The sequence below is a fragment of the Pteronotus mesoamericanus genome, unplaced genomic scaffold (genome assembly GCF_021234165.1).
Source record: "Pteronotus mesoamericanus isolate MK-2021 breed Mesoamerican mustached bat unplaced genomic scaffold, CSHL_Meso_final contig_2, whole genome shotgun sequence".
NCBI classification, from domain to species: Eukaryota; Metazoa; Chordata; class Mammalia; order Chiroptera; family Mormoopidae; genus Pteronotus; species Pteronotus mesoamericanus.
Window position 1 is genome coordinate 15635105 of NW_026555084.1, and position 24092 is coordinate 15659196.

Here is a 24092-nt window from a genome sequence, read left to right on the forward strand (position 1 = left end):
AGGGAAACTGGGGACCACATCAAACTTTTTCATGTGCAGACAATTGCATTTTTTACTTGTCTACGGTCAGGTGGGCCTTGACTTCAGCTTTTCCAAAGTTTTGGGTACTTTTTCTGGCACTATACTCCTCTCCATGCCTGAGAAGGCCACTCTCCCCCCTTTGATTTCCCCGATCCTACTTGCCCCCCGTGGCCAAGCACCTGCCCCACCTCCTCCAAGAAGCCTCTGTGACCACCTCAGCCCCTCAGATCTCCCTCCTGTCTCCTGCCCAGTGGAGCCGAGTAACTGCCTCACTCTGTGTGTCTTGCCTCTCCAGCTGCCTGGCTGCTCTGGGTGATTCCTCGGAGGCTGGGCTGCTGTGTTCCCAACCCCCTGGGGGTGCTTATCTGAGCAATATGTATATAGAACATCTATTACTTTTTTTTCTAAAGATTTTTTTTTTAGAGAGGGGGGAGAGGGGAGAGAGGCAACCACAATCAATGTGTGGTTGCCTCTCAAGCACCCCTAACTGGGGACCTAGGTTGCAACCCAGGCATGTGCCCTGACTGGGAATTGAACCGGTGACCCCTTGGTTCACAGGCTGGTGCTCAACCCGCTGAGCCACACCAGCCAGGGCAGAACATCTATTGCTTAAGGCATGTGACATGCTTAGGGAGATTCCAGGATGAACCAGAGCTTGCACCCGAAAATACAACCCTGGGCATGTCAGGCGTCTACTTCAAACCCTTTAGTGCCCCACACCCCCACGCATGGCTCTCAGAATAAAAACCAAAGCTCCTTACCATGCTGACCTCTAAACCACCTCTCACTGCACCCACTACCCTTCACACACCCTGTTTCAGCTCTACAGCATTTCGGTTTCCCGACAAACGGCGCTAGCTCTTACCTCTGGGCCTTTGCACACACCCTCCCTGCAACCTCCACTCAGCCCTAGTTACCCGTCAGGCCCCAGCTTGGGTATCACTTCTCTCAGGAAGTGTTCCTGAGCCGCCAAGGCTGAGTCAGGGCTGGACCCTTCCCTGGGCTCTGGTGGCACCTGTTCCTGCCCTCCCCTAACACTTACACTGCATGTAACTGGCTGTTGACTTGTCTCTCTTACCAGCCTGTGGGCTCTGGGAGAACAGGGTCCCCACCTGTCTGACTTCTTGTTGTATCCCCAGCTGCTAAGGCCAAAGGTGTGGTGTAGCTACTCCTCAAAGGAACACGTGAATGAATGAGGTGCCATTTTTATGTACAGCAAGTGCCCAGTGAACAAATGTCGCACCGGGGCACCTAACTAATCAATGGTAAGAGCCACACAAATTCCAGAGACATTTTCATCTTCAAAGTCCTTTATTCTCAGTAGTTCACATCAGTTATTCACCAAGCTAGAGCTCATCATATTAACCAAGAATCCACGCATCTTTCCTCTGATACTGTAATCTTTTTCACATGTCCAGAGCTGGGCTGGAGCCCAAAAGGTCTAAGAGGTCTCACTCCACTGCAGGGAGCAAGGGTGAATCAGTCTTCAGCTCTTAGAAGCCCTGTTCAGTTCACTGGCAAATACTTCAGCAAGTTCAAGAGTGAAATAAATAAGACACAGTGCAGTGGTTCTAGGCATTTGGGGGAAAAAAAGGGCACGTTACACAGAGTCCCCTGGAGAAAATTCAGGCCATTCTCCATCTTCTCAGCACGCATTTTCTCACCCTCCAGTGACTTTTAATCTCATCCGCAGTCCACAAGAAACCATAAGCCATGTGCTACTGAATACATTTTTATTTTCCCTTGATGAGATCAATTTGGTTCCAAGTTTATTTCAGTTTTCTCCCTGGTGCCTACAAGAACATCCAATTTTGTTCCGTTCCCTTTTAATGGCACTTAATATATATACATTCCGGGACCTGACCAAACAGGCTGTCCTATTTCAAACCACCTCTAAAGCTGCCTGTTCAAAACATCTGAGCCAGTACAAAGCTCAGAGGGGGTTCTTCCTTGCTTACAGCTTATACCCATTTCTGACCCCAGGTCTCTCGCGTCCACCACTGCGTGCCTAGGGCAGAGGTCCCCAACCCTGGCCACACGCTAAGCACCGGGAGAGCTTTCTGAGTCCCGGAGGCCCAGGCCACTCCCCAGACCAATCACATCAGAATCTCCGGATGGGGTCCCGGTGTCAGCCACAGCTGAAAGCCGCCCCCGGGACTGCAATGAGCAGGCACGTTGAGAAACCCTGCGCCGGGGCTCTAGCACACAGTGGGCTCTCAGTAGGTATTGTGGAACCACAAATGGATTTCTTATTGTACTATCTACTCCCTTGTGCTTCCCTATTTGTATCAGAAATCTGAGAAGAAACGAGAAAGGAAAATGAGTCAAGAGCATCTTGTAACATGAATTTGGGGCTGAGAAAGGGATTGTGGGCACTGAGTTCCCCTTGTATTATGCAATCTTCACGCTTTCACAAGCCCAAAGGAGGTAAGCTACAGACCGTCTGACACAGACGTGTGTATATATTCTTAAAAGCCCTCTAAAACCCAGAGCTCACGGTTATAGGCACTACAGGTATAACAACACAGAGATGTTCTTGGAAGTAAGTCTTAACTGACACCTGTTTTTAGATACACCCTAACCTGGGTTAGTCCCAAATTTTGTCATTTGTATTAAAGATCATGTGGGGTCACCTTCTTGTTCTCCTGTGAGTCTTGCAACTTATCTTAGCCCAAGGCGACATCCTAGGGATGATTCACCAGTGGCTGCACCCAAAATTGCCCCAGTGGGTCTTATTTTATGGGGAGGTTTCCATTTCCAGGTTCTAGAAAGGGATGACAAGCTCAAGAGTTTGGCTACCCAGAAAGCAATATTGAGAAGGAGCCAGCGGTAGATCCTGGGTGACAGGAAAGGATGCCACGTTGATGAACAACGTCTGCCCTGGGCACAGGAAGGGGCAGCGTGAACGCTGATGCTGGGGCCAATGGCAATTGACATTTATATGCACTTCACAATCCGCCGGGAGCTTCCACATCCTTAGCCTCACGCCATTCTCGACACAGCCCTGTGAGTCAGGCCTGTACGGATGGGAAAAATGAGGCTGTGCCCTGTGTCTCAGGTCCCACAGCCAACTGACATCATGTCTACCCTTGCCTCCAGGCCCGTGGTGGCCTCCTGACACCCCCGGGGTTCCCCTGGTTCCCCCTCTTCCAGAGAAAGGAACCCAAGCTCTTACCTAATCTCCCCCACCCACCAGGGCTGTGCTCACCTGCTTCAGAGCTTCCTTTGTGACTGGCGTGCTCCTTTATCTCTGGTTCAGAGAACACAGTGACAGCGCACAACCGCTTGGCAACAACCTCCCACCCCGCCCCCATTTAACACACCCTCCAAATCTCCTCTTCCCTGGAACAGGCTCTGAATTGACTACACACATTCCAGAGCTGTGGCTTGGTCGCACCCACTCCCAGGCCCAGGCTAGCGTGTCCTGGGAACCTCTCCACTGCCCCGACAAGCCCCGCTCCCCGGCTAGACAGGGCTCCCAGGGGTTCGCTGCTCAGCATAGCTCAGCTGCCAGCGCAGAGAAACGGAAGATGGCTGGTTGGCTGTGGTGCCTACTGACACCCCGTGTGGGAAGTGAAGTGTCTGGCCAGGCAGGCCTGGGCTTCTCCAGCACCCCTCCCTGCGCACACACCAGTGACATTCTGGGTGACCCGCTCAACGGGCAGGCCCAGGTCAGGGCACAGGTAAGCTACGACAAATCCTTAACTTGACCTGCTACCCAGGCTGCTGTGACTCCAGGTTGGAACCACCTCCTTCTGGAGTCACCAAGAGCCGCCCCGCTTGGGGCCTGTCGTGCCATCCACACCAGACTCTCTGCAAGGCGTGCCCACCTCTCCCGCCGCCTCCTGGGAGCCCTTCGCCCCGCCCTGGCCTGGTCTCCCCTTCCACCCTGCTGCTCTTTGCTTCTCTTCTGTCCCAGGCTCGCAGCCTCTAATCCTCCCCCTCCCTTGACGACATGGGCTCCAAGGAGGGCTCCCTAGGGGGGCAGACTCCAGCCCCAGGGTGCCGGGCTCGGGGCCCTGGCCAGGAAGCTGGAAGGCACGTAGCCCTGCAGCCCGTTCGCCTCCACGAAGCTCCATTCCGGGTTCCCCTTCTTGTCCTGGGCCTCCAGGACGGTCACGGGCTGGCCTGCCTGCAGGCTCACTTCATGGCTGCTCCGGGCCACAAAGGGGTACACGGCGACCACCTAAAACACATGGGGAGTGGCACCGCGATGGCCAGGGCGGGGAGACAGACAGACCCACCCCAGAGAGGCGGTGGACCCGCATCCCTCCCAGCCGGTCAGTCACCGTCGCTGGGCCGTCAAGCGCCTCTTCGCCCCCTGAGCACACCCTCTGTGCCAGAGGACACGGCTTCCGCTCCTTCCTCTGTGAGCGCCCACCGTGTGGCAGGCCCCATTCTAGCACCTCGCCTGGCTTTGATGTTCACAGTTCTAGGGTTCTATGTGCCCCATTTTTCAGATATGGACATTGAGACTCAGAGAAGTTAAGGAACTTATTTGTCTCACAGGCCGTTTTTAATGTGTTCGTGTGGTTGTGCAACCATCTCTGCTGTCTAATTCCAGAACATCTTCACCCCCCAGAAAAGCCATAGCAGTTGGCGGTCACTTCCCAGCCCTCCCTCCCCCCAAGGTCCCTGCCAACCACTGATCTTCCTGTCTCTGCACCTTTGCCTATTCCGAACGTTTCATAGAAATAAAACCATGCAATACTCGGTCTTCTGTCTCTAACTGCATATGGCGGCGTATATCGGCACTTCCTTTCTCTGGGTCCTGCCGCTGGCGGGGACACTGGGGTGGCCATCCATCAAGGCCTCAGTCTCACAGGATAGCGCTCCCTCACCCCCAGATCAGAGAAGAATCAAAGCCCCCACTCCATCCCCAAACTCACCTGGGTCCTGGTTGGGACAGAGGGGCCTGGGGCTGGGGCGGGCTCTGGTGTTAGATGTCGGGAGTCCCCATGAGGCCGCGCCTGCTCCCCGAGCTTCTCTTCACTGGGGACGACGTGGTACAGCTCCAGTTTCCCAGCTGGCACATACCCTCGATGTCCTACGGACATATAGACCATGAATCTGGCTCCATGCCCCCTTCTCCATCCCTTGAAGTAACAGAGGAAATTACTACCATGCATTGGTACCAATGCCTCCAACACAGCTTCTCAGCACTAAGGAGGGACTGCAAAGGACATCTAGGTACCTCACAGCACCGCCCCCTGCCCCGCACTCACTCTGCCTTCTGCGTGCACGCCCCCAGGGACAGGGAGCTCATTCCCAACTGAGGCGTCCACTCAGTTTTGAGCAGCTCTGACAGAGAGAAGTAGCTCTTCCTCGGTCTGGGGTGAAAACGGCTTTCCTGGGGCTGCCGCCACGGGTCCCCAACCCCTGAAGGTGGCAGCCCTGAGCGAGGCTGCTCCCATACCCCGGGCAGCCTTTCCCACGAGGCGGAAATCGCTTTTCTCTTCTCCGGGTGTCCCCAGCTCCCTCTCCTGTGCAGTTACTCCAGTGCTGTTCTGGCTCCTGTCATTCTGAGTGGCCGCCATTTCCCAAGAGCACACTGGGTTCCAGAGCGGGCACTATCTAGCGTTCACGCCAACTCTCCCTTTTACCGCGGGGCCAGCTCGGCGGGGCTCCGACACTTCTCCAAGGCCACGCAGTTCAGTGGCAGCGTTAGGCTCCACACCCAGTCCTCGTGGCCCCAGGGGCCTTGCTCTAATCCCCATTCAGCTGTTTTCTACTTGAGCCACAGGCTGTCCTTTCGCGATTTCTCCTGGATTCACACCATTTGCTTAATGTTTTTTATAGACTCACTTTTTAAAACCTAGTCTTGTACTATAGAATAATATGAATAAAATCATGGGTTTAGGTACTAGTTGTTTTTCTAATATATATTAATATCTTTCAGTAACAATTATAATAAACTGTCTGATGGGGGACAGCTCTCCCGAAATCCCTTCCCAATAATCCCGTGGAAGTCTCATCCCGAGGGTCACATGTCTCCTTTGGAAGACACTCTGCTGGTCCTTCTCGTGGGTTCACAATGCCACTTGCCTCCTGCCCAGTTACACTGGGGCACCCTGACCTGAGCACCACACCCCAAGGGCGTGACCAATGCAGACGGGACCAGACAATACCTCCCTCATTCCGGACATCAGACGTCCATCCACGAAGCCAGGATCCAAGCATCCCTTCTCTGTGCATCTCCATCTCTCAGGCTGGTGCTAAAGTTCTGTCCACCCCATGGGTCTGTGAGGTCCCCAAGGCAGGGTCCTTATGTTCCTTACACAGCACCCAGCACACAGTAGGTGCTTGATAACGGATGTTGCAATGAAAGACTGATGCTTTCTTTTTGGCATTTCACGCACCACACTGAGCCGCTGTGTTCCAAGCCGCGCATTTTCACCTGGGCTCATTCCCACCTAGATTTGCACAGCCAGACACTCTGCCCGCCCCCAGCACCTGTGTCTCCCCACTGCCCATTGGCCCATTTTCCCAGATGGAGGGTACGGGCCCACAAAGTGCTACGTACCCCCAGTGTCCACCAGCCAGCGGCTGCTGTTGCCTTTGGTGTCCTTGTTTTGAAGGAGGGCCACGATCTGGCCCCGTGGCAGTGTCAGGTCCAGAGTCCCAGCCCCGCTGATGTTGCTCGTCACCTGGTACAGCTTTCCTGGGCCATACTTGCTCAGGAGGGCCTGCACCTGGCGCTCAGCCCCTGGAAGGAGTGGCTGGGGAGAGGAGAGACAGAGACAGACAGGTGCTTGAGTTAGGGCATCAAAGCTGGGGCCAACAGCTGCCCGTCGGTCCCCGGACTAACAGACAGCTAGATCAGATGAGAAACACATCCACAGGCATCTCATCTAATTCTCTAAAATCCCTCCCAGGTCTCAGCTTCTACGGTTTTCTAAAATTCTAATTCAGGTTCTGAAATGGCTCCGTTACAAAACTCCAGGGTTGGGCTCTAAATTCTGCCCATAGCACCGAGCTAAATGGACCCCCATGGAGATGCCTTGCACGGGGCTTTCAATCCTATGAGACTGAGCTTCATGTGGGCACCAGGCCTTACTCATCGGGCATCTCAGCCAGCACGGGGCAGCACAGCTGACCTCCCACACGTGGGAATGAAGGGGGTGCTATCTTTTACTCCATGAGTCTTCAGTTCACAGGTATTGCATTTACTGAGTGCCTACTGTGAACAAGGCACAGTAAGCCTTGTGGATGGTGTAGCAGAAGCTCGGGGGAGAGCTCTGCCCTGGTGGAAACTGCCACCTGGCGGGGAAGAACGACCCAGCGCGACCAAAAATCTCCTGGCAGGCCTTGTTTTTTATTCACTGCTTCCAGCAAGAGTATCAACAAGAAGGGGTTCAGGGGTGAATGCCCCCTTTTGTAAAACAAAGAAGAAACTAAAAATGTTGACTGTAGATTCTCTCTCTCTCTCTGTATATATACATATATATGGGTGTATTTATATTCACCATGTTTACATGGTTAGTTATTTCTGGGCAGGGAGGTGCTGGATGTAGGGAGAAAGAGAGCGGTGTCCCTTGGGGACATTTGGGCACAGGCTCTCCCATTACCCATACTCCCATGTGTTCCCTATGTCAGGATCAAGTACCAGGAGAACCTAATGTTTCAAATAGGCCCTAAAATGGAAGTGTAGAGATGAGGTAGCTTTTCTTCAGACCAGTGGCATCAACACAAGTATAAAAGCCACAGCACAGCCAGGATGTGCCTCCCTTCTCAAGCCTGGCAGCCCCCGCCTGGCGCAGAGGACAGGAGCACTCCCTGGGCGGGCCACCCCCCTTCTGCGGGTTCTGTGCCCTGAGCCAAGTAAGCCAGGAATTCACAGCAGGTGTGCGTGGTGGTGGTGGGGAAGGCGGGGGGCGGGGGGGTCTCTTCCCTCACTACCAATTTTCAACACACCCTGGGATTATTATGTTCCCATTTGGTTCTTCTTTTTGTTTTTCCAAGTCTTCTCTTCTTTGTGCAATCAGCATGGATTGCTTTTCCAATAAGAAAACTGTTGTTTTGTCGTAAGTAAAAAGAGAGAGGAGGTTCTTGTGACTCATCTGAGTGTCTATTCTGTTCCTTCTCCGCACACTTCCTCTCCCCAGGTGGAGGACCCACGTCACATCCCCTGTGGGAGACAAGCTTTACCAAAAAAAAAAAAGCACTGGGCCATCTAAAGTTTTGTAAACCATTACGGAGCTGAAATACTGTCATTTACAATAAGAAATCCCATAGCATACAAACTTCGTTCTAAAATAAGCAGGTCATAAGGACGTAATGGATAACACTGGGAATATACTCAATAATATCGTAATAACTTTGTATGGTGACAGAGAGTCTCACAATGGTGATTATATAAATCCTGAGGTACATAAATGTCAAGTATACCTGAAACTAATATAATACTGTATGTCAACTATACTTTAATTCTTAAGAAATGCCATAGTGAAAAGAAAATTTAAGTGAGTCCTTATTCAAACTTGATTCATTCTGAAGGCTGATAGATGAAGCAGGGACGGTGAGAAGATGATGAGGAAACAGCAAATTTTGATGGAAAGTGTGAAGAAGTTCCAGGCTTTTGGATGTTAAATTCCCCTTGCTCGTTACTATGCCTAATTTCACTCAATATTAAAACGTCTGGGTTTCCTTATTCTTAACCCAAGAGTTCTGTTCTGCTCTGATGCTTCTTGGCCATGAAGAGCGTGTGTATGTGTGCAGGGGGGGATGGATCCCCCCACCCCACAGCTCTCAGAGAGAAGGGAGAGAGGGAAACGGGAAATGTTTCCAGGGTAACAGGAAACACTGGAAATAGAAAAGGGAGAAGAAATAGGGGATTGAGCCTCACCCCAGGGGCAGGTGAAGGAGGGTCACTTACATGTACAGTGGGAGGTGGCAGCACTTTCTCGAAGTTCTCTTGAAAGGAGCGAAGCTGGTGAGTGGTCTGGCTGAGAGCGTCCTCCACCAGTTTCCTGAAGGCTGGCTCAGGGAGCTGGCGGTGGGGTAGCTGGGTAGGGACAGACGCTGTCAGCCCACACGTAAACCCCGGGTGTGTTAGAATGGGCCTTTTTGTCCTGGCCAGCTGTCGGCTTTGTCTGCCTACTGCCCAGCTTTCCTTTGAGAACACGTCCTTCTATGGGGGTCCAGTGGAATTGCAGAATTGCCCATCATGGGGCTCGAAGCCACAGAACGAGCAGTCATGGCGTCCCTTATCCCAGCCACCCTGATCGGTCCAAGGATTGGACAGTGGACCTGGACAGGGCCAGTCAGAATCCTCCCTTCAGACTTAGGACGTGAAGGCTGGGAATGAGAAGGTCGCTCTTCCTTTGGATTCTGAGATGTAAAGGTAAGTGCTTGGAAGTCAGCTGTTGGGAGTCATCTCTCCCACACATAGAGAAAGGCCTGCCTGAGAATAAAGCCAATCCGGAGAGGGAAACAGAGCTAGGGATGCAAGGAAAGTCAAGCCCTGACAACATCATCTGTAATGAATGCAGCCAGGCCTCCGGCTTCTCCCACACTCTCAGTGGACCACCTAGGAGCAAGTGAGACCCCAGAGCTAACAGAGACATGTTCTCTGCTTGTCTGCACACTCACTGCTCTTGGCTCTGATTTAGAGGCTCCCTTCCCCCTCCCCAGACGAACTGAGGCTCTACCCTGCAGGTCTTCCCCAGGTTCCACACGATGAGTTCGGGGGAACAGGCCATGAGACAGGGACACGGGGACTGGCGTCAATTGCGGGCGGGCCCTAACCTTCTGCATTACAGGACCGACCAAGAATGCCCCTTTCCGCTTTATGGAGTCAATCTCCCCTTCTGGCATCAGCAACACTCCCCGGCCCCTCGCAGCCCGGCCTAAATACCCGGGGGTCGGGCAGCCCTGGAGGGAACACTGGCGGGTGGGAGGAGAATGAAAAGATCATCTCCTCAGCTTTGCCCTTGTACTTCAGGAAAGAGGAATGCTTCTTCCTGCAGTTGGTTCAGGCTGAATTCAATTCAAAGACGAAAAGCCCACAGTCCCAGCCCCCTCGATGAGGAAAAACAGCTTCATCCATCACCCAGCAGAAGGCGGGCTCCAAAAAGTGCTTAGCTGAAGCACATCCTATGGGCTGCTGGAGCATAGAGGATAGGGTCTCCCACTGGGGACAGGGATTCTGAGGCCTTCATGGACATCTGTGACATACTTGGGGAGTTCCTACCACATACCAGATATCGTGAAAGGCAAGGGGGGCGATGGGGAGGGGCACCCAGACCGAGGAAGCAGTGTGTGCACGCCGACCAGCAGTGGCGTGCACTGGAAGTGGGGGCTACAGGCACAGAGCGGGGCTATGGGCTGGAAAGGTACTGGAGCGGGGAGGGCATTTGGGAGGAATTTTCATGCAATGAACTGGATGGGGAGAGCTGAGCTGGGGGCCAAGAAGCCCAGGATACAGCATGTGCTGTGTGGAGTATGGAAGCTGCTTCCAAACTTGGACCCGCAGGCCATTCAGCTCTGATGTTGACATCAGGGAGAGATCTGAAAGCAGCTGAGGATTCTTTCCTGTATCAACCTGAGTCTTCAAAATTCCAAAATCACAGTTAGCACAGTTTGGAGGTTTATCCAACTCTCTCTGCGACCTAGTTATGCTTTCAGCAGATTGTTCGTTTTATTGGCTGTTGAGCATTCAGTCCAGAACCCAGGCTCTGGAGTTGCATTGGCAGGGTTCACATCCCTCTATTCGCTGTGTGGCTTTGGGAAAATTGCTTAACCTCTCTGTGCCTCAGCATCCTTTTGAATATGAATAATAATAATACTTTTTTCGTGGGTTGTTTCAGGAGTAAGTGGGATCATACACAGGAGGTGTTTTAAACAGATACACAGTAAGCACTCTTGGGGAGGCAGCCGCTGGAAGCGGTGGCAATAGGAACACTGGCTGGACGCATTTACTCCTGACTGTGTAGAAGGGTCCTTGTCTCTGCCACCAACATCTAATCCACCCCTGGGAGCAGCCCTGGCACCTACCATCCCCCAAGCAGAACCTCCTGTGCTTCTGCACTCCAGAGCCTAGGAATGACCTGGAGCCCCAGTTCTATCCTTGCTTTCTTGGTTTGGCTCCAATAATGGAAGGAGAGCAGGCATGAGAGATATCCAGAAGGTCCCAGCCTCCTCCTAAGCACCTCATGGCCTGTTTGGAAGGCCCAACCTCCATCCCAGCCCCTGCAAAAGAGGGCTGAAGGGGTTGCAAGGCCATTCCCCAGGGGCGCCCGGTCCCAGAGGTCTTACCTGGGCCATGCTGCCCTCTGCCCTCAGCAGCACTTGCTTTGCAAGGTCCCTCTGGAGAGCCACAAATGTGCGCAGGATCTGGCCCAGCCACTGCACGGCCAGCTGGTTAAATTGCGGGAGCTCAGCCACCAGCAGGGAGTTGAGCGCCTGGTACGTGTGTCGCGCCGCCTCCTCCTCATAGGTCACGCTGCCCACCTCCAGCAGCTTCTCTTCCAGCCGCTCAAAGTCCAGTAGTTTGTCCAGACGCTTCTTGATCAGGTTCCGAGGGCCGGCCAGGGCTTTGGCCAGGTTGCACAGTGGCCGCCACACCAGGCCTTCCAGTCGCTGCTTCTGTGGGGAGAGATGAGCTTGGCAGTCCAGGAAAGAGGCAGTAGCCAGTGGGCACTGGGAAAGGGGCCTTTGAAGGTAGGCAGGCCTGGGCCCCAGTCCTACACCCACTGGCTAGCTGTGACCTCTAGCATGTTATCTAACTTTTCTGGGCCTCAAGGTGCCTATCTGAAAAATAGGGAGAGAGTACGTAACGATATTAGCAGAGTAGGTATTTAATATGTCACTTCTTAATATCTTAACTGTGCACAGATCTTGAAAAAGATTTAGAGTGGCGGTCAAAAGCACAGGCTTTAGGGCTCGGACTCCAGCTTGCCACTGACCATCTGAGTGACGTGGGCAGTCACCCCTCTGAGCCTCAGCTCCCATCTGCCAAATGGGACTATTAAAAGTATCTACCCCATAAGCTGTGTTGTGAGGATTAAATGAGGTGAAGACTGTGAAGGGCTAAGCTCAGTGCCTGGCAGACAGTGAGGCTCAGTAAACATTAGCTGGGGCTATATTTATCGGTAAAACACGCTAATAATAATCTCTGCCTGCGAGCTACCCAGGGTGGTCATGGATGTGACAACTGTGTGCAGGGCCTTAAGTCTAAATATTATCCTTACAGGTTGTGTCGCTGACCCAACAAAGAAAGAAGGAGAAATTCCACTCACAAACTCAGGGAAGGCCTGGAGCTGCAGGTCCCCTGCCAGGTTGCGGTACTGCCCCACAGGCCCCTCAGGGACATCCAGGTCGCATTCCTGCGGCCGGAAGCGGAGGAAAGCCTGGACCAGGGCAAATGAGAGACAGAAAATCATGGTCCGCCGTGGCCATCTTACCTCTGCATCCCGTGACAGGGAAGCACGAGCTTATTCTACCCTTGGGCAACTTGGTTGATTAGAAAGTTCTTCCTAGACCAAGCCAACACCTTTCTCCCTATTCCAGCACGTCCCAGACCTCGCCGTCTGCATGCCTCCCTTGTGACGGTTTGCCATGTCCATAATCCACATGGTCTATTGCTACTTTTCTTTCAATCCACTAAGTGTTCCTATTTAAACCAAGGCATTTCTTTAAAAAACATCTTATGACACTACCATAAAGGGAAAAATGAGTTATAATTGCCATAAATAGGCATGTAAGAATAATGGCTATAAAAACAAAGTTGTCAAGTTCTGTCTGGATGTCATTGCCTGCTGACGGCTCCCAGCCCGAGACTGGCTCTGCCTGTGTTAAAGACACGCCAGCAAGAGAGGCTTTTCCTGGCCTCGGAGGATCAACAGAGGGAGTCACTTTGTCCCTGTGGGATTCCAGGATTTCATGTCAACACTGTCTCTGTCATCTGAGCCCTGCATCTAGGGAAACGCAGCCTGAAAGCTTCCAAATATTCGTCCTCCTTTGCAAAGCCTGCCGTGTCTCTCATGCATCTCTGGGTTCTCTCCTCTCAGCCCTGAGTGTTTTCCCTTCCATCTCCCGCTGCTGCTCAGATGCTTCCACTGGGGGTGGGGGGGCCCAGGACGGAGCGGGAACAAGCAGGGTGACCTGGCCGCCCAGGGGAGTGTGAAATGACCGCCGCCCTCCTTGTACATACTTCCGACAGCGCCACCCCAAGTCCCACTATCCAAAGAGCCCATCACCGTGCAGCCGAGCCGGTTTGCGCAAATGGACACGACTGAGAATAAAACCACGTAAAAGGTACACAGTGGATGCAATGAGTCAGCATCGATGACGAGAACGAGTGGGGAGTTTTGGCACAAGGAAAGTGCCATGCTGGATGGGAACGCAACCTGCTGTTCCTCTGGGCTGAGTGCAGCTTATAGAAATATATTTCCTCGGGACTGAGTAACATTTAAATTTTTATTTAATTAGTTGCACGTGACTCATCTTGAGATTTCACCTAAAAGTCTGAGTTTCTAGTTTTCTATTTTTCTTTAAAGTCAGAGCTGGTTGCGCTGGGGCCGCCGCAACAACTCTCCTGAGTCAAGTACTAACTGCCCCTTTAGATTTTACTCTTTCATTCACTCATTCATTCGATCATTCAAATTTCAAAAAGTATTACATATGTATTTAACTACCAAAAATGTCTCATAATCCGGCACTAGGCTTTGGACACATGTACACTTCACTGAGTGCTTGGCCCCTTTAAGCACCTGAGTTTGTCACCCCTGCTCTGGGTGCCAGTCTGGCAGGGTCTTTCTGAAGGCTCTGACCCCAACCCGAGAGCTCAGTGGGCTCAGAAGCTGCCCAGTCCAATGAGCTGTGGGCTGTGCAATGCTTGCCCACGGGTCCTCATCCAGCCCCTGGATGACCTCTTCATTTGGTTCCTGCAGCTGGTGCCTTTGCCAGTTTACCAGATGGGCCCGCACGCCTCCTGCCCAGGGAACCCAGCCCAGCCCCACCCATTATTAACCGCAGGATCCTCACCTCCAGGTTGTCCAGGTAAGTAGCCACGTTGTTTTTCAGCTCAGTCACACACAGCGACACCCAGTGGAACCTCTCCTCTAAGTCATCAAATTCCTTGTCTTCCGTCTGAGAGTAAAGTTACGCTTGTGAGGGCTGAGAATACCCACATGGGGGCAGTGTACACCATGTATCTGCACCCCGTCTTCACGGAGGACCCCCTTTCCAAGGACCTGCACGTCTGAGCCCAAAAGCTGAGTCGGACAGTTAGAGGCAGTGAGTGCAGCTTGGCGAAGTGTTTTACCCCCTCTGATTTTCTCAAAAGCAAAATAGGGAGGGGCGGGGGGCATTAATAGGAACACCTACTTCCTTGTGTAGATCAAGTAATGCCTGGTTCAGAGTAAGTACGTGATCAACCTGGGCTGCTACTGGTAGCCATCAAAGCTGATTCCAGGACCAGACCCAGAGATTAGCTCTCCTATCTGTGTCAAGAGGTCCCAAAGAGAGAGTAGCACAAGGTGCAGTGGAGAAAGCCCTACACAGGCTCCTCTAAATCAAGTGGCGGCCAGTGCGGCCTATACCTGGGAAGTCACCTCCCTCCCTTAGCCTCAGTTTTCTCATCTCTGAGAGCAGTCTAAGCCCCTCCCACTGCCCCTGGATGCCCCACCCACTGCTCCATCTTGCTTTCCCCTTGGGATGCGTAGGGTACGACCCTTCCTCCTGCCTGTGCTCACCCTGGGCACGAGCCCCGCCTCCTGCTTCAGCAGCTGGCTCAGCCGTGTGGTCTTCTTGGAGAGGGTGTGTGTGTTGATGCGGGCCAGCCGCTCCCGGAGAGTGAGCTGCTCCACCTTGGTGTACTTGGAGGCTGCACCGACAGAGAGCGGGGCTGAGGGGATGGAAGCTGACCCAGGGAAGCAAGCATCCAACCCCCCCGGCTAGGCACCTGAGTGGGCCCTCTTCTCAAACACCATTAGAATGGTGCTGAGCCAGGGAAGGCGAGCGCAGGGCTGAGCCCTCACTCTGAGGTGTGAGCCTTGGCTGAACAGCCTGCTCGACTTTGGCGATCGCCACATCTTGGGTCTCAGTTTCCTCATCTGTAAATCCTCATCACACAAGATGATGGTTGTGGATCTACTTTCTGAAAAAGAACCCAAGCGAGGGGTGATTCGCCTGAGGTCCCTCAGTCGCTGTTAGCCTGGCCAAACTGGGACCATACTTGCCCACACCTGGCTCAGTGTGATTACCTGACCCCAGGACTCAGTGTGAAACCTCGCTCTGTCCCTTACCAGCTCTGTGGCCTGGAGCAAATGACCAAAGCTCTGTTTACCCAACTGTGAAATAGGACTAACAGTGCCAATCTCAGAGGGCCACTGTAAGGACCAAACAAGATAATAAATGAAAAACTTATCATAGTTAGCCCTTAGTAAACATTAGCTGATTTGTCATTATCGTACTGTCTCAGTTGTACAAATGAGTTTCTCTCTCCTGGGGACACTGCTTCAGTTTTTAAACCTTTCTGATTTAACAACCTGAGAGGCAGGATCCCTGCTTACCCTCTCCCCCCACCCAGGTATACACACAGCCCTCCCCTCCCACCCCCCAACTCCCACCCCAGTATTCATTTCTCCTCCGAAGTACAGCAGCCATATGGTTTGAATGGTGATCTCACTTTAGTTCAAGGGATGGGTCCCACAGTGATTCATTCAAAGAAGGGTGCATGACCCAGGCCTAAGCCAATCAGCTCATGGCATTCCCCTAACCTATGTTCAGGGTAAGCACATGACCCAAGTGGGTCCTGTCAGAGTGAAGCTCCGGTTTAATTTTTCTGGCTAAGAGGAGAAAGGTCCTGACTTATCTTGGAGGGTGTGGTATGCAGATGTGCATCTTGGAACAACAACAGCCATTTACTATTGGGAGGGATGCCAGCCTGAAGATGAAGGTGACCCAGTAAAGAGCAGAGAGAAGAGACTTATTGGGAAATGGGGCCAGCCCCCTGATCAAACCCTGCCTAAGACCACTTACCTCTGGACTTGTGGTTACATGACCTACTACATGCCCGTTACTGGTGAAGCCAATCTGAGATGAGATTTTTTGTAATTAGAAGTACGCTTGCTGATATATCCTCTAAAGTGCCCAAGTCCTTACCCACTTCCTTGCGCATCTTGTACTCATTGATGTTGGTGTTCACATCTTGGAGGGCAGAGGTCGCCCTCTGGAGAACAGGGTAGGCACTGGCATCAGGGAGCGTGTTCTCCAGAATTTTCTGCAGCAGCAGTGGGTACTTGGTAATCCTCTGCAGAGGGCTGACCAGTAAGAAGCTGAGGCCTGAGGGTCCAGCTTGTGGCCTGAGGGAGAAGGCCGTAATTAGGAAGGAAAAGCCCGCCTGTGGGGACACCAGGGAATCTGGGCTTCTAGTTCCAGCTCTGCCATTGAACTCCCTGAGTGATCTCAAGCCAAGTCACCTCCTTCTGTGGTCTTCAGTTTCCTCTCCTGTCTTCTGTGAGGTCTAGAAATGAGATAGATGCTGCTAGTTCTCATTTTACTCCATTTCTAGGCCTTGGTTCCCCATCTGCTCCAAACCTAAGGGTTGGCGCTCTGCCCTCAGTTCACTCAGTCACTCAACAGCAAACACAAATGACCACTCCCTCTTTCTCGAAACACTTTCTTCTTTTGGCCCAAGAAGGATCCCTCTGTCCTTCTTCTACTCCACGTCACTCTCTTGGCCAACTCTGTGGGGCTCTCTCCAATGCTGGGGTGCTCTGGGGCCTCCTCCCCTCTCTCTCCACCCACTCTCGTACTGACTTCACACAGTCCTGTGGCATTAAGCACAGCCGTAACTAGATCTTCGTTTTCTTCTTACAACCAGAGCTCCAGACTCACCTAGTTAACTGCCTACTTAACATCTCCACTTGGATATGTCACAAGCACAACTCTCCATATTGGGCATCTGCACGATATTTCATTTAATAAAATGGTTCTGCTGCTTTAAAAAGGAAAAGCTTTTCAAATTACAGGAGCTTAATGTTTAGGGATGCATTTGAAGTATTTAAAGGAAAAAAATCATAGCAGGTGTATTTTCCTTTAAATGGTTCAGCATAAACATACATGAAGCAAACAGCAAAAGATTAACACTGGTTCATTTCAGGTGGTGGATATGTAAGTGTTCATTGCATTCTTCTTTTTTTCTATAGGTTTGAAATTTTTCATAAAAAAGTAAAAAAAAAAAAAAACCCCACAGGAACTAATGGTGCAAAGGTCCCTTTCAGAGGCGCTAGTTATGAATGGATGACTATTTCTCCAGTCCTCTTCATGATTACGGCTGGTGTTTGCAGAAAGAGTGTCTGAGTCAACGGCACCTGGGACATCTAGGGTGTCTCCAACAGTCTTCCATTCATCACGACCACCAGCCCTCAGTCCTGGCTTCCATAAGGGTTCCAAACCTCAATGTCCAAGCGCGCCTCCTCCACAAAGACTCACAAACGCTGTTCACGACCATTCTCTGGCCCCCGCCCCCCATGCTACCCTAGGTTCTTGCTCTTTGTTCTCAGGAAAAGTCTCCAGACCAAATGGCCAGAAAAGATCAGCCATGATGCTAAAAATAAGCAGAGCAGGTGGGAGCCCCATCATGAACTGCAGGGAGTGGGACAGCAGGGCTGGGATCCAACCATCAGGACACACCTACGCTGACCATCTGCTCTCCCCAAGGGCTGCCTAGTGCCTGGCTGACCACAGGCAGGAGAGGTGGACACAATTGCCAGGTATTGGCAAAACTCTGCCCTCTGGGCTTACTTTCCATAGGAAAGGTCTACCTGCCTCATGGGGACAACTGTCACCTCACAAATCACAGGGCAGGGGGCCCTCAAAGAGATGATCGCATTTCTTCTCCATAAGCGGCCACGCTGCAGAGTTATAGCAGCTGCTTACATGTGTGGCCTTTCAAAGGTTATCTGGAGAAAAACTTGTATGCAGCCTTCGGATAGGCAACAAAAATAACAAGATAACACCCAGAGCAAGATCAATGTGAGGAAACAGGCCCTGTTGGTGGGAGAATCAACTGGCAAGATCCCTTCGGAGAGCAGTTTGGCAGTATGTGAAATGTACAAGCCCTCTGTTCCATCAATCCTATTCTCGTCATCTACCCTTAGAAATATCAGCTCAAGCAAGCAAGGTAGAAATTATTCAGCAACTATATTTATGACAGTAAAAAATTGGTAACAACACAAATTACCAACAGGGTGATGGTTAAATAAACCATAAACCTGCCCTAGAAAAGAACTCTATGTAGCAATTAAATAGGTATTTGAATTTGCTTGTACATGCATAAAGGAACTGCAAAGATCCATTAAAAATTTTAAAGTGGCTACCTTAACTTTGGGGATGAGAGTTGTAATTGAGTGGATAAAGGGGCGAGGTTGAGAAGATTTTTTTTTTACTGTATAAATTTAGATGTTTTTAAGATTTTGAACCATGTAACTATGTTACCCATTCAAAATTTAAATTTTTTTTAATTTAAGATTTTATTCATTTTTTTTTTAGAGAGGGGGAAGGGAGGGAGAAAGAGAGGGAGAGAAACATCAATGTATGGTTGCCTCTCGCATGCCCCTAACTAGGGACCTGGCCCACAACCCAGGCATGTGCCCTGTCTGGGAACTGAACCAGCGACCTTTCAGTTTGCAGGACAGCACTCAATCCACTGAGCCACACCAGCCAGGGCTAAATTTTTTTTCTCTCTACATATCCCTACCTGGAGCTTCCACCCACTGGCTGTGATGTCACCCAGAGCAGGACTGATTCTTTCCTGTGGCGCGGGTCTTCAGCCACCTGTAGAGAGGCCTCCCCGGGTGATAAACACCTGCTTCCCAACGCCGTTGCCTACAACACGTAGTTCGCCCCACCTCACTGCCCTTCCTACGGAAGTCACGAAAGCTGTCCACCAAATGTTTCTGCCTTTCCACTTCTTGACTCATGGTAGGACAGCATACCCTGGCCTCCTGGTAGTTGGATAAGGCTATGGGATTAGTTCTGGCCCGTGAGTTATGAGAAGTGATGGCTATCATTTCCAAGATGGAGCATTCGGTTACCAGCGTTAAACCCTCCAGAGCTCTTTTTGCCTTTCCCACCATTCCTGGCAATGTTCCAGAGAGCAGCTGCCATCAGCGTGAGTCCCAGCGTGAGGATGATGCAAAAAGCCCCAATGGAGCACAAGGGAGGTATAAACCTTTGAGGTTTGAGGCCACCAAGAGCTGGGAGTTGTCTATGTCTGTAGCATAGCTGGCCTATCCTGACCGAGACCCTCCTGCAGCAGTGCGAGCAGCACCGAATGGAGCTGAGGCCTTAACGGTCCCTGACCTTGGGGCCCATGCAGCAGGAACAAATGCCCACTGGTCATTCTACTCACACCACGGCCTCGATGATGTCCTGGATCTCCCGCTGCAGCTCTGGCTCCCGCCGGTACGAGTCCACCAGCAGCAAGGCCTGGTCATAGTTTGCACAGTAGACCTTATAGACTCGCTCCAACTCCTCCTGGAATTCCAGGAATAAGTTACCTGACAGTGAAAAAGCAACAAGGAGTTCACAAAGGCATATCCCTTTGCTCGGGACAAGGAGGAAATGAGTGAGACAACTGCCGGCATAAGCACCTTTGTCACCTTGGGCAAGTTGCCTCATCTTCCTGGGTTTCCGTTTGTTTCATTTCCACAAGTTTGCTGTAAGGATTAGATGACAGAATGATGTAGAGCTCAGGCTGATGCACTGTGAGTACTTACTAAATGATAGCTATAAGTAGAGCAATCATATTAATAATGCTCGTATTTGCACATTGCTCTACGGTTGACGAAATGCACCCATGTTACATCTTTACAATGACCGTGTGTGGCAAGTACAACCACTAAGGTGCAGTTTGCAAAGACACGCTAGCACACAGCCCAGGAAGTGACAGGCACGGCTGGGCATCGGTCTCAGGGAGGACGAGGGCCACAGCTCCAGTCACCCCTTTCCCAGTTGTGCCACCTGGGGCAAGCCTGTGACCCCTCAGACCCTACATTTTCCCATCTGTAGACTGGAATAAAAATAGCACTCACCTCCAAGTGTTTTTTTTTTCTTTTGATGAGAATTAAATGAAATAATACATGTAAAGCTTTTGACACAAACTTCATTCACCAAATATTTACCAACTGCTTATTTATTGACTATATGCCAAGCACTCTTCTAACAAAATAAAACCCCTATCTCATGGGGCTTATATTCTAGTGACAGAGGCAGACAGTAAATAAATATAGTCCTATGCCAGGTAGTGATGAGTACCATAAACCAAGACAAAAACAGAAAAAGGGTTAGAGAGTGGTCTATTTAGGGAAGGCTTCTATGAAAAATGTTTACCAGAGACTGGAAGTACCCAGCCCTGGGAACGTCTAGAGGCGAGCAGCTTGCTGGGCTTCAGGAAGAAGAAATACAAAGGCCTGAAGGCAGGTGAGCCTTTGGCATGCGGGTGACAGCAAGAAGGCAATTGTGCCTGGAGGAGAGTGAGCAAGGGCACAACACTGAGGAAATAAACAGGAAACTGAAGCCAAATCAGGGAGGGCCTTGAAGGAAGGAAGGTAGAGTGAGGTGTTTGGATTTTATTCTGATGGTGGCAGGAAGCAACTGGAGGGTTCTGAGCAGAGGTGACGTGATCTGGTTTCTGTTTTAAAAGGATCACTCTGGTGCTCAATTTCAGCAGCATATTTGCTAAAGTTAGAACAATATAAAGAAGATTAGCATGGCCCTTGCACAAGAATGACATGCAAATGATGGAAGGAACAAATGATGCATGATGCATTCCACATTTTTAAGTCACAAACTAATGAGATTGGCTATCTGTAGGGGGAGATGGAACAGGTTGGGAAGAATGAGGAAATGGGATGGGGTGGTAGGAATGAGAGGAAATGCTTTGCTGACTCTACCTTTCTATATAGCTCTGACTCTTGGAACCATGGTAATGTTTCACATATTTCCAGTATACAGACACACATGTGTATACATACATATATGTATATACGAGGTCTGGTGGAAAAAGTCCAGCAATTGTTAATACAACGAGAACATTTAGCATGACATCAATATAGCCTGGCAGCCAAGGAGCGTGGACTGGAATGCGCATGTGTGAACAATGTCAACTTCAGTGTACTAGTCAGTGGAGGCAGTAGATGCTGTTGAGTGAGCATGTGTACTGTGTGGCTGTCACATTCAAAATGACTGAGTACAGCAACAAATCTGTATAAAAGCTTGCGTTAATCTTGAACATTCCTCTGCAGAAACTATTTTGGATGATTCAGAAGGCCACAGCTATGGGCAACTGGTGACTGGCAGCTTCATCATGACAATGCATCCACTTATGCATCACATCTTATGCAGAGTTTTTCAGAAAACATCAAATCACCCAGCTGACTCAGTACCCCTAGAGCCCAGATTTGGTGCTCTGTGACTTCTGGCTTTTCCCACTTTTAAATCACCTTTGAAAGGGAAGAAGTTTCAGATTGTCAATGAGTTTCAGGAAAATATGATGGAGCAGCTGATGGCAAATGGGAGAACTGTGTGAGGTTCTCAAGGTGCCTACTTTGAAGGGGACTGATGCGTCGTTGTCCTATGTACGTTTCTTGTGTCTTGTATCTCCATCAATAAATGTCTCTATTTTTCATATTACTTGGCTGGATACCTTCTGGACAGACTGTGTGTGTGTGTGTGTGTGTGTGAATGTGTGTGTGTATATATACATTTATATCATACAGATACATAATATATGTTATATATAAATGTAATTAAGACCAACCAGGATGGGGGGGAACCCCAAATGGAATACAACAATAGGAATAAACTTAATTTTATTACAGTGAAGACATAATCATAGTGAAGGGTGTGGCAAAAGAAATGAACATGAGTATCTGTTTTTCACTGTGATATGGTCAGTAACTGTGAAACTACTTTATGTGTATGCTAACTCTGAAGGGCAGAGGAGGGCAAACTCCCATAGAGCACAACTGTCCAAAGAGGCAGGAATTCCCTGGGACACTGAAGCAAAGACGTATTTTCTAGAGAAGTAAAGTCCTCCATTCGCAGATTGGAAAGAAGTCACAGCAGCAAAAGTTACTCTCAGTATCAAAAGGGAGTTCTACCTCTACCTGGCATTCGTCAGAAAGAAAAGAAAGGGAGGCAGGATGGTCAAGAGCTAGGGTTCTAGAGCCTGAAAGAGCTGGGTTCAAATCCCCATTCTCTCTGGTCAAGCTGTGTGGCCCCGGGAAAGTGACTTAACCTCTCTGAACTTTGGATTTTCTTGTGTAAAATGGGAATAATAATAATCAATAAGTAACGGTGTCACGAGAATGGAAAGGGCTACTACATGAGAAGTACTTGTGCTCTTGGTGGATTGGACTAGACATTATTTGATGATCCCGCCAGCTCTGACATGCTATGTTTCGGGGATCCCAAACTCAGACTTCCATTGAGCTGCATTTTTCTGGGACTCGGGACACAGCTCAGCAATGACCACATGCTGAGGACAACTCCACAGGAATCCAAGGCTGACAGCTGCCTCGTCTTTTGCTTACCAATTAGCTGCGCTTGTTCCTCTTCCCTGGAGTCTGTCTCCTGCAGATCCCGAAGAAATCTGCTGTTCACCTTGATGATATCATCGATATTTGAGAACAGGACATCCAGATCTCCCTGCGGCAGCTGGAAGGAACAAAGACGCCATAGGGAGTGGCTGGGAGATCAGGAGAGGGACTAGATTTGCAGGCCTTGAGGAAGAGTCGAGAACACTCACATCCCCAGGGGCCCATTGTTCTTGGGAAAACTGCCCCTGTGGGATGTTTGCAAGGACTTTGAAATGTTATAAATTAGGTATTTCCATTACTCTACAAGAAGAAAGGAAAAGATGGGCACTCAGCCTGGAAGGAAAGCTATGCTGAGGTTTTACCAACCATCATTTTTCTTCCCTCAGTTTTCCCATCTGTTATATAAGGCTGGGAAGTCAGACTTCTATCCAGCTCTAACATATCTGGCACCTACCATTATGATCTTGAGATGTATTCTGAACTTCAGCCCCTATTAACTAGGTTTACCACTGTTAAAAAGGATGCAGGTCATCTATTTATGTGCAGGGACATATATAGGAGATAGACAGATAGATGATAGGTAGATATGTAGGTAGATAGATAGATCAATAGATAGATAGATTGGTCTTGGATGCATAGTTAAGTGGGAAAAGCTACCTGTCAAAAAATATCTAGAGTACTATCTTACTTCGTTAAAATAAGTAACGATCTATAGTTGTTTGGTTAGTGTCTACAGAGAAAAATCCCAATTTCTGGGGAGTAAAATATGAGTGGACTTTCACCTTCGATGTTAAAGTAGGTATACTTTACTACTTGGTTAATTCAAGAAACACTAATTCTTTATATGTCAAGAACTGGGATATATCGAACTAAATGGTCTTTGTTCTTAAAGAGCTTACATGTTAGGGAATGCTTGACATCTTATAGAGGAAGCTGTATTATTTCTGAAATCAAGGGAAAAAGATGTAAAAATGAACGCTAAAATAGAAACCCATCATGGCACTAACCCCTCCCGCCACATCCCCCAAATGAGACGATGAGAATGTAGGCTGGTTCAAGCAATCTATTCTAAATTTGACAAAGGGTTATTTCATCCATTAGCTCACTTAATTTTCTGAGGTGATTATCCCTCTGCCCATTTGGCAGATGAACACACTAAGGCTCCAAGGCCTTGCTGACGGTTGCATGGCCAATAATTGGAAGTACAGGGCTTACATCCAGGGGACGTCATGTCCGTTGTGACTTCCCCTCCATCAAGCCTGCTCCAGGAACAGACGTGAGGTCTCAGAACCCAGGACCCACATGTGCCCCAAAAGACAGGTTGTGTGTACCTGCTGCAGGCGGCTCCTGATGTCCGAGGCACAGAGCTGGAGCATCTGCAAGTACGAGGCCTCCGTGTCAACGAGCTCCCTGATGGCCAGTCTCTGATGGAGCGACCATCTGTCCTCAGAGACCTGACCTTCCCCATCCGGACTCCCTGTCCTGGAGGATGGCTCATCGGCTCCCCAATCAGCCATGTCA

General features: G+C 50.2%; 1 protein-coding gene and 1 non-coding gene across 2 annotated transcripts; one reads left to right on the forward strand and one right to left on the reverse strand.

The window, feature by feature from the left end:
- Positions 1–1328: 1328 nt before the first annotated feature.
- ARHGEF37 (Rho guanine nucleotide exchange factor 37) lies at positions 1329–24092 on the reverse strand. Its single transcript, XM_054568192.1, has 12 exons — positions 23903–24092; positions 22566–22689; positions 19382–19529; positions 16129–16328; positions 14718–14848; positions 14008–14112; positions 12261–12371; positions 11278–11607; positions 8897–9025; positions 6545–6740; positions 4911–5068; positions 1329–4207 (listed from the first exon to the last, which is right to left on the reverse strand). Exons 1-12 carry the CDS (start codon positions 24086–24088, stop codon positions 3998–4000), a joined length of 2028 nt encoding a protein of 675 aa, XP_054424167.1. The 5' UTR covers positions 24089–24092; the 3' UTR covers positions 1329–3997.
- Positions 20685–20793, forward strand: LOC129066787 (U6 spliceosomal RNA). Its single transcript, XR_008528725.1, has one exon. It is a non-coding gene; the product is annotated as a U6 spliceosomal RNA (small nuclear RNA).

What these genes read in the sequence shown, in the direction of transcription:
- ARHGEF37 (XM_054568192.1), bottom strand. Translation starts at nt 24,088, where the DNA reads ATGGCTGATTGGGGAGCCGATGAGCCATCCTCCAGGACAGGGAGTCCG. An exon ending in CAAGATGCGCAAGGAAGTGG is followed by an intron (nt 14,849 to 16,128) that starts GTAAGGACTTGG and finishes CTGTCGGTGCAG; the next exon opens with CCTCCAAGTACACCAAGGTG. An exon ending in TGCCACCTCCCACTGTACAT is followed by an intron (nt 6,741 to 8,896) that starts GTAAGTGACCCT and finishes TCCTCTCCCCAG; the next exon opens with CCACTCCTTCCAGGGGCTGA.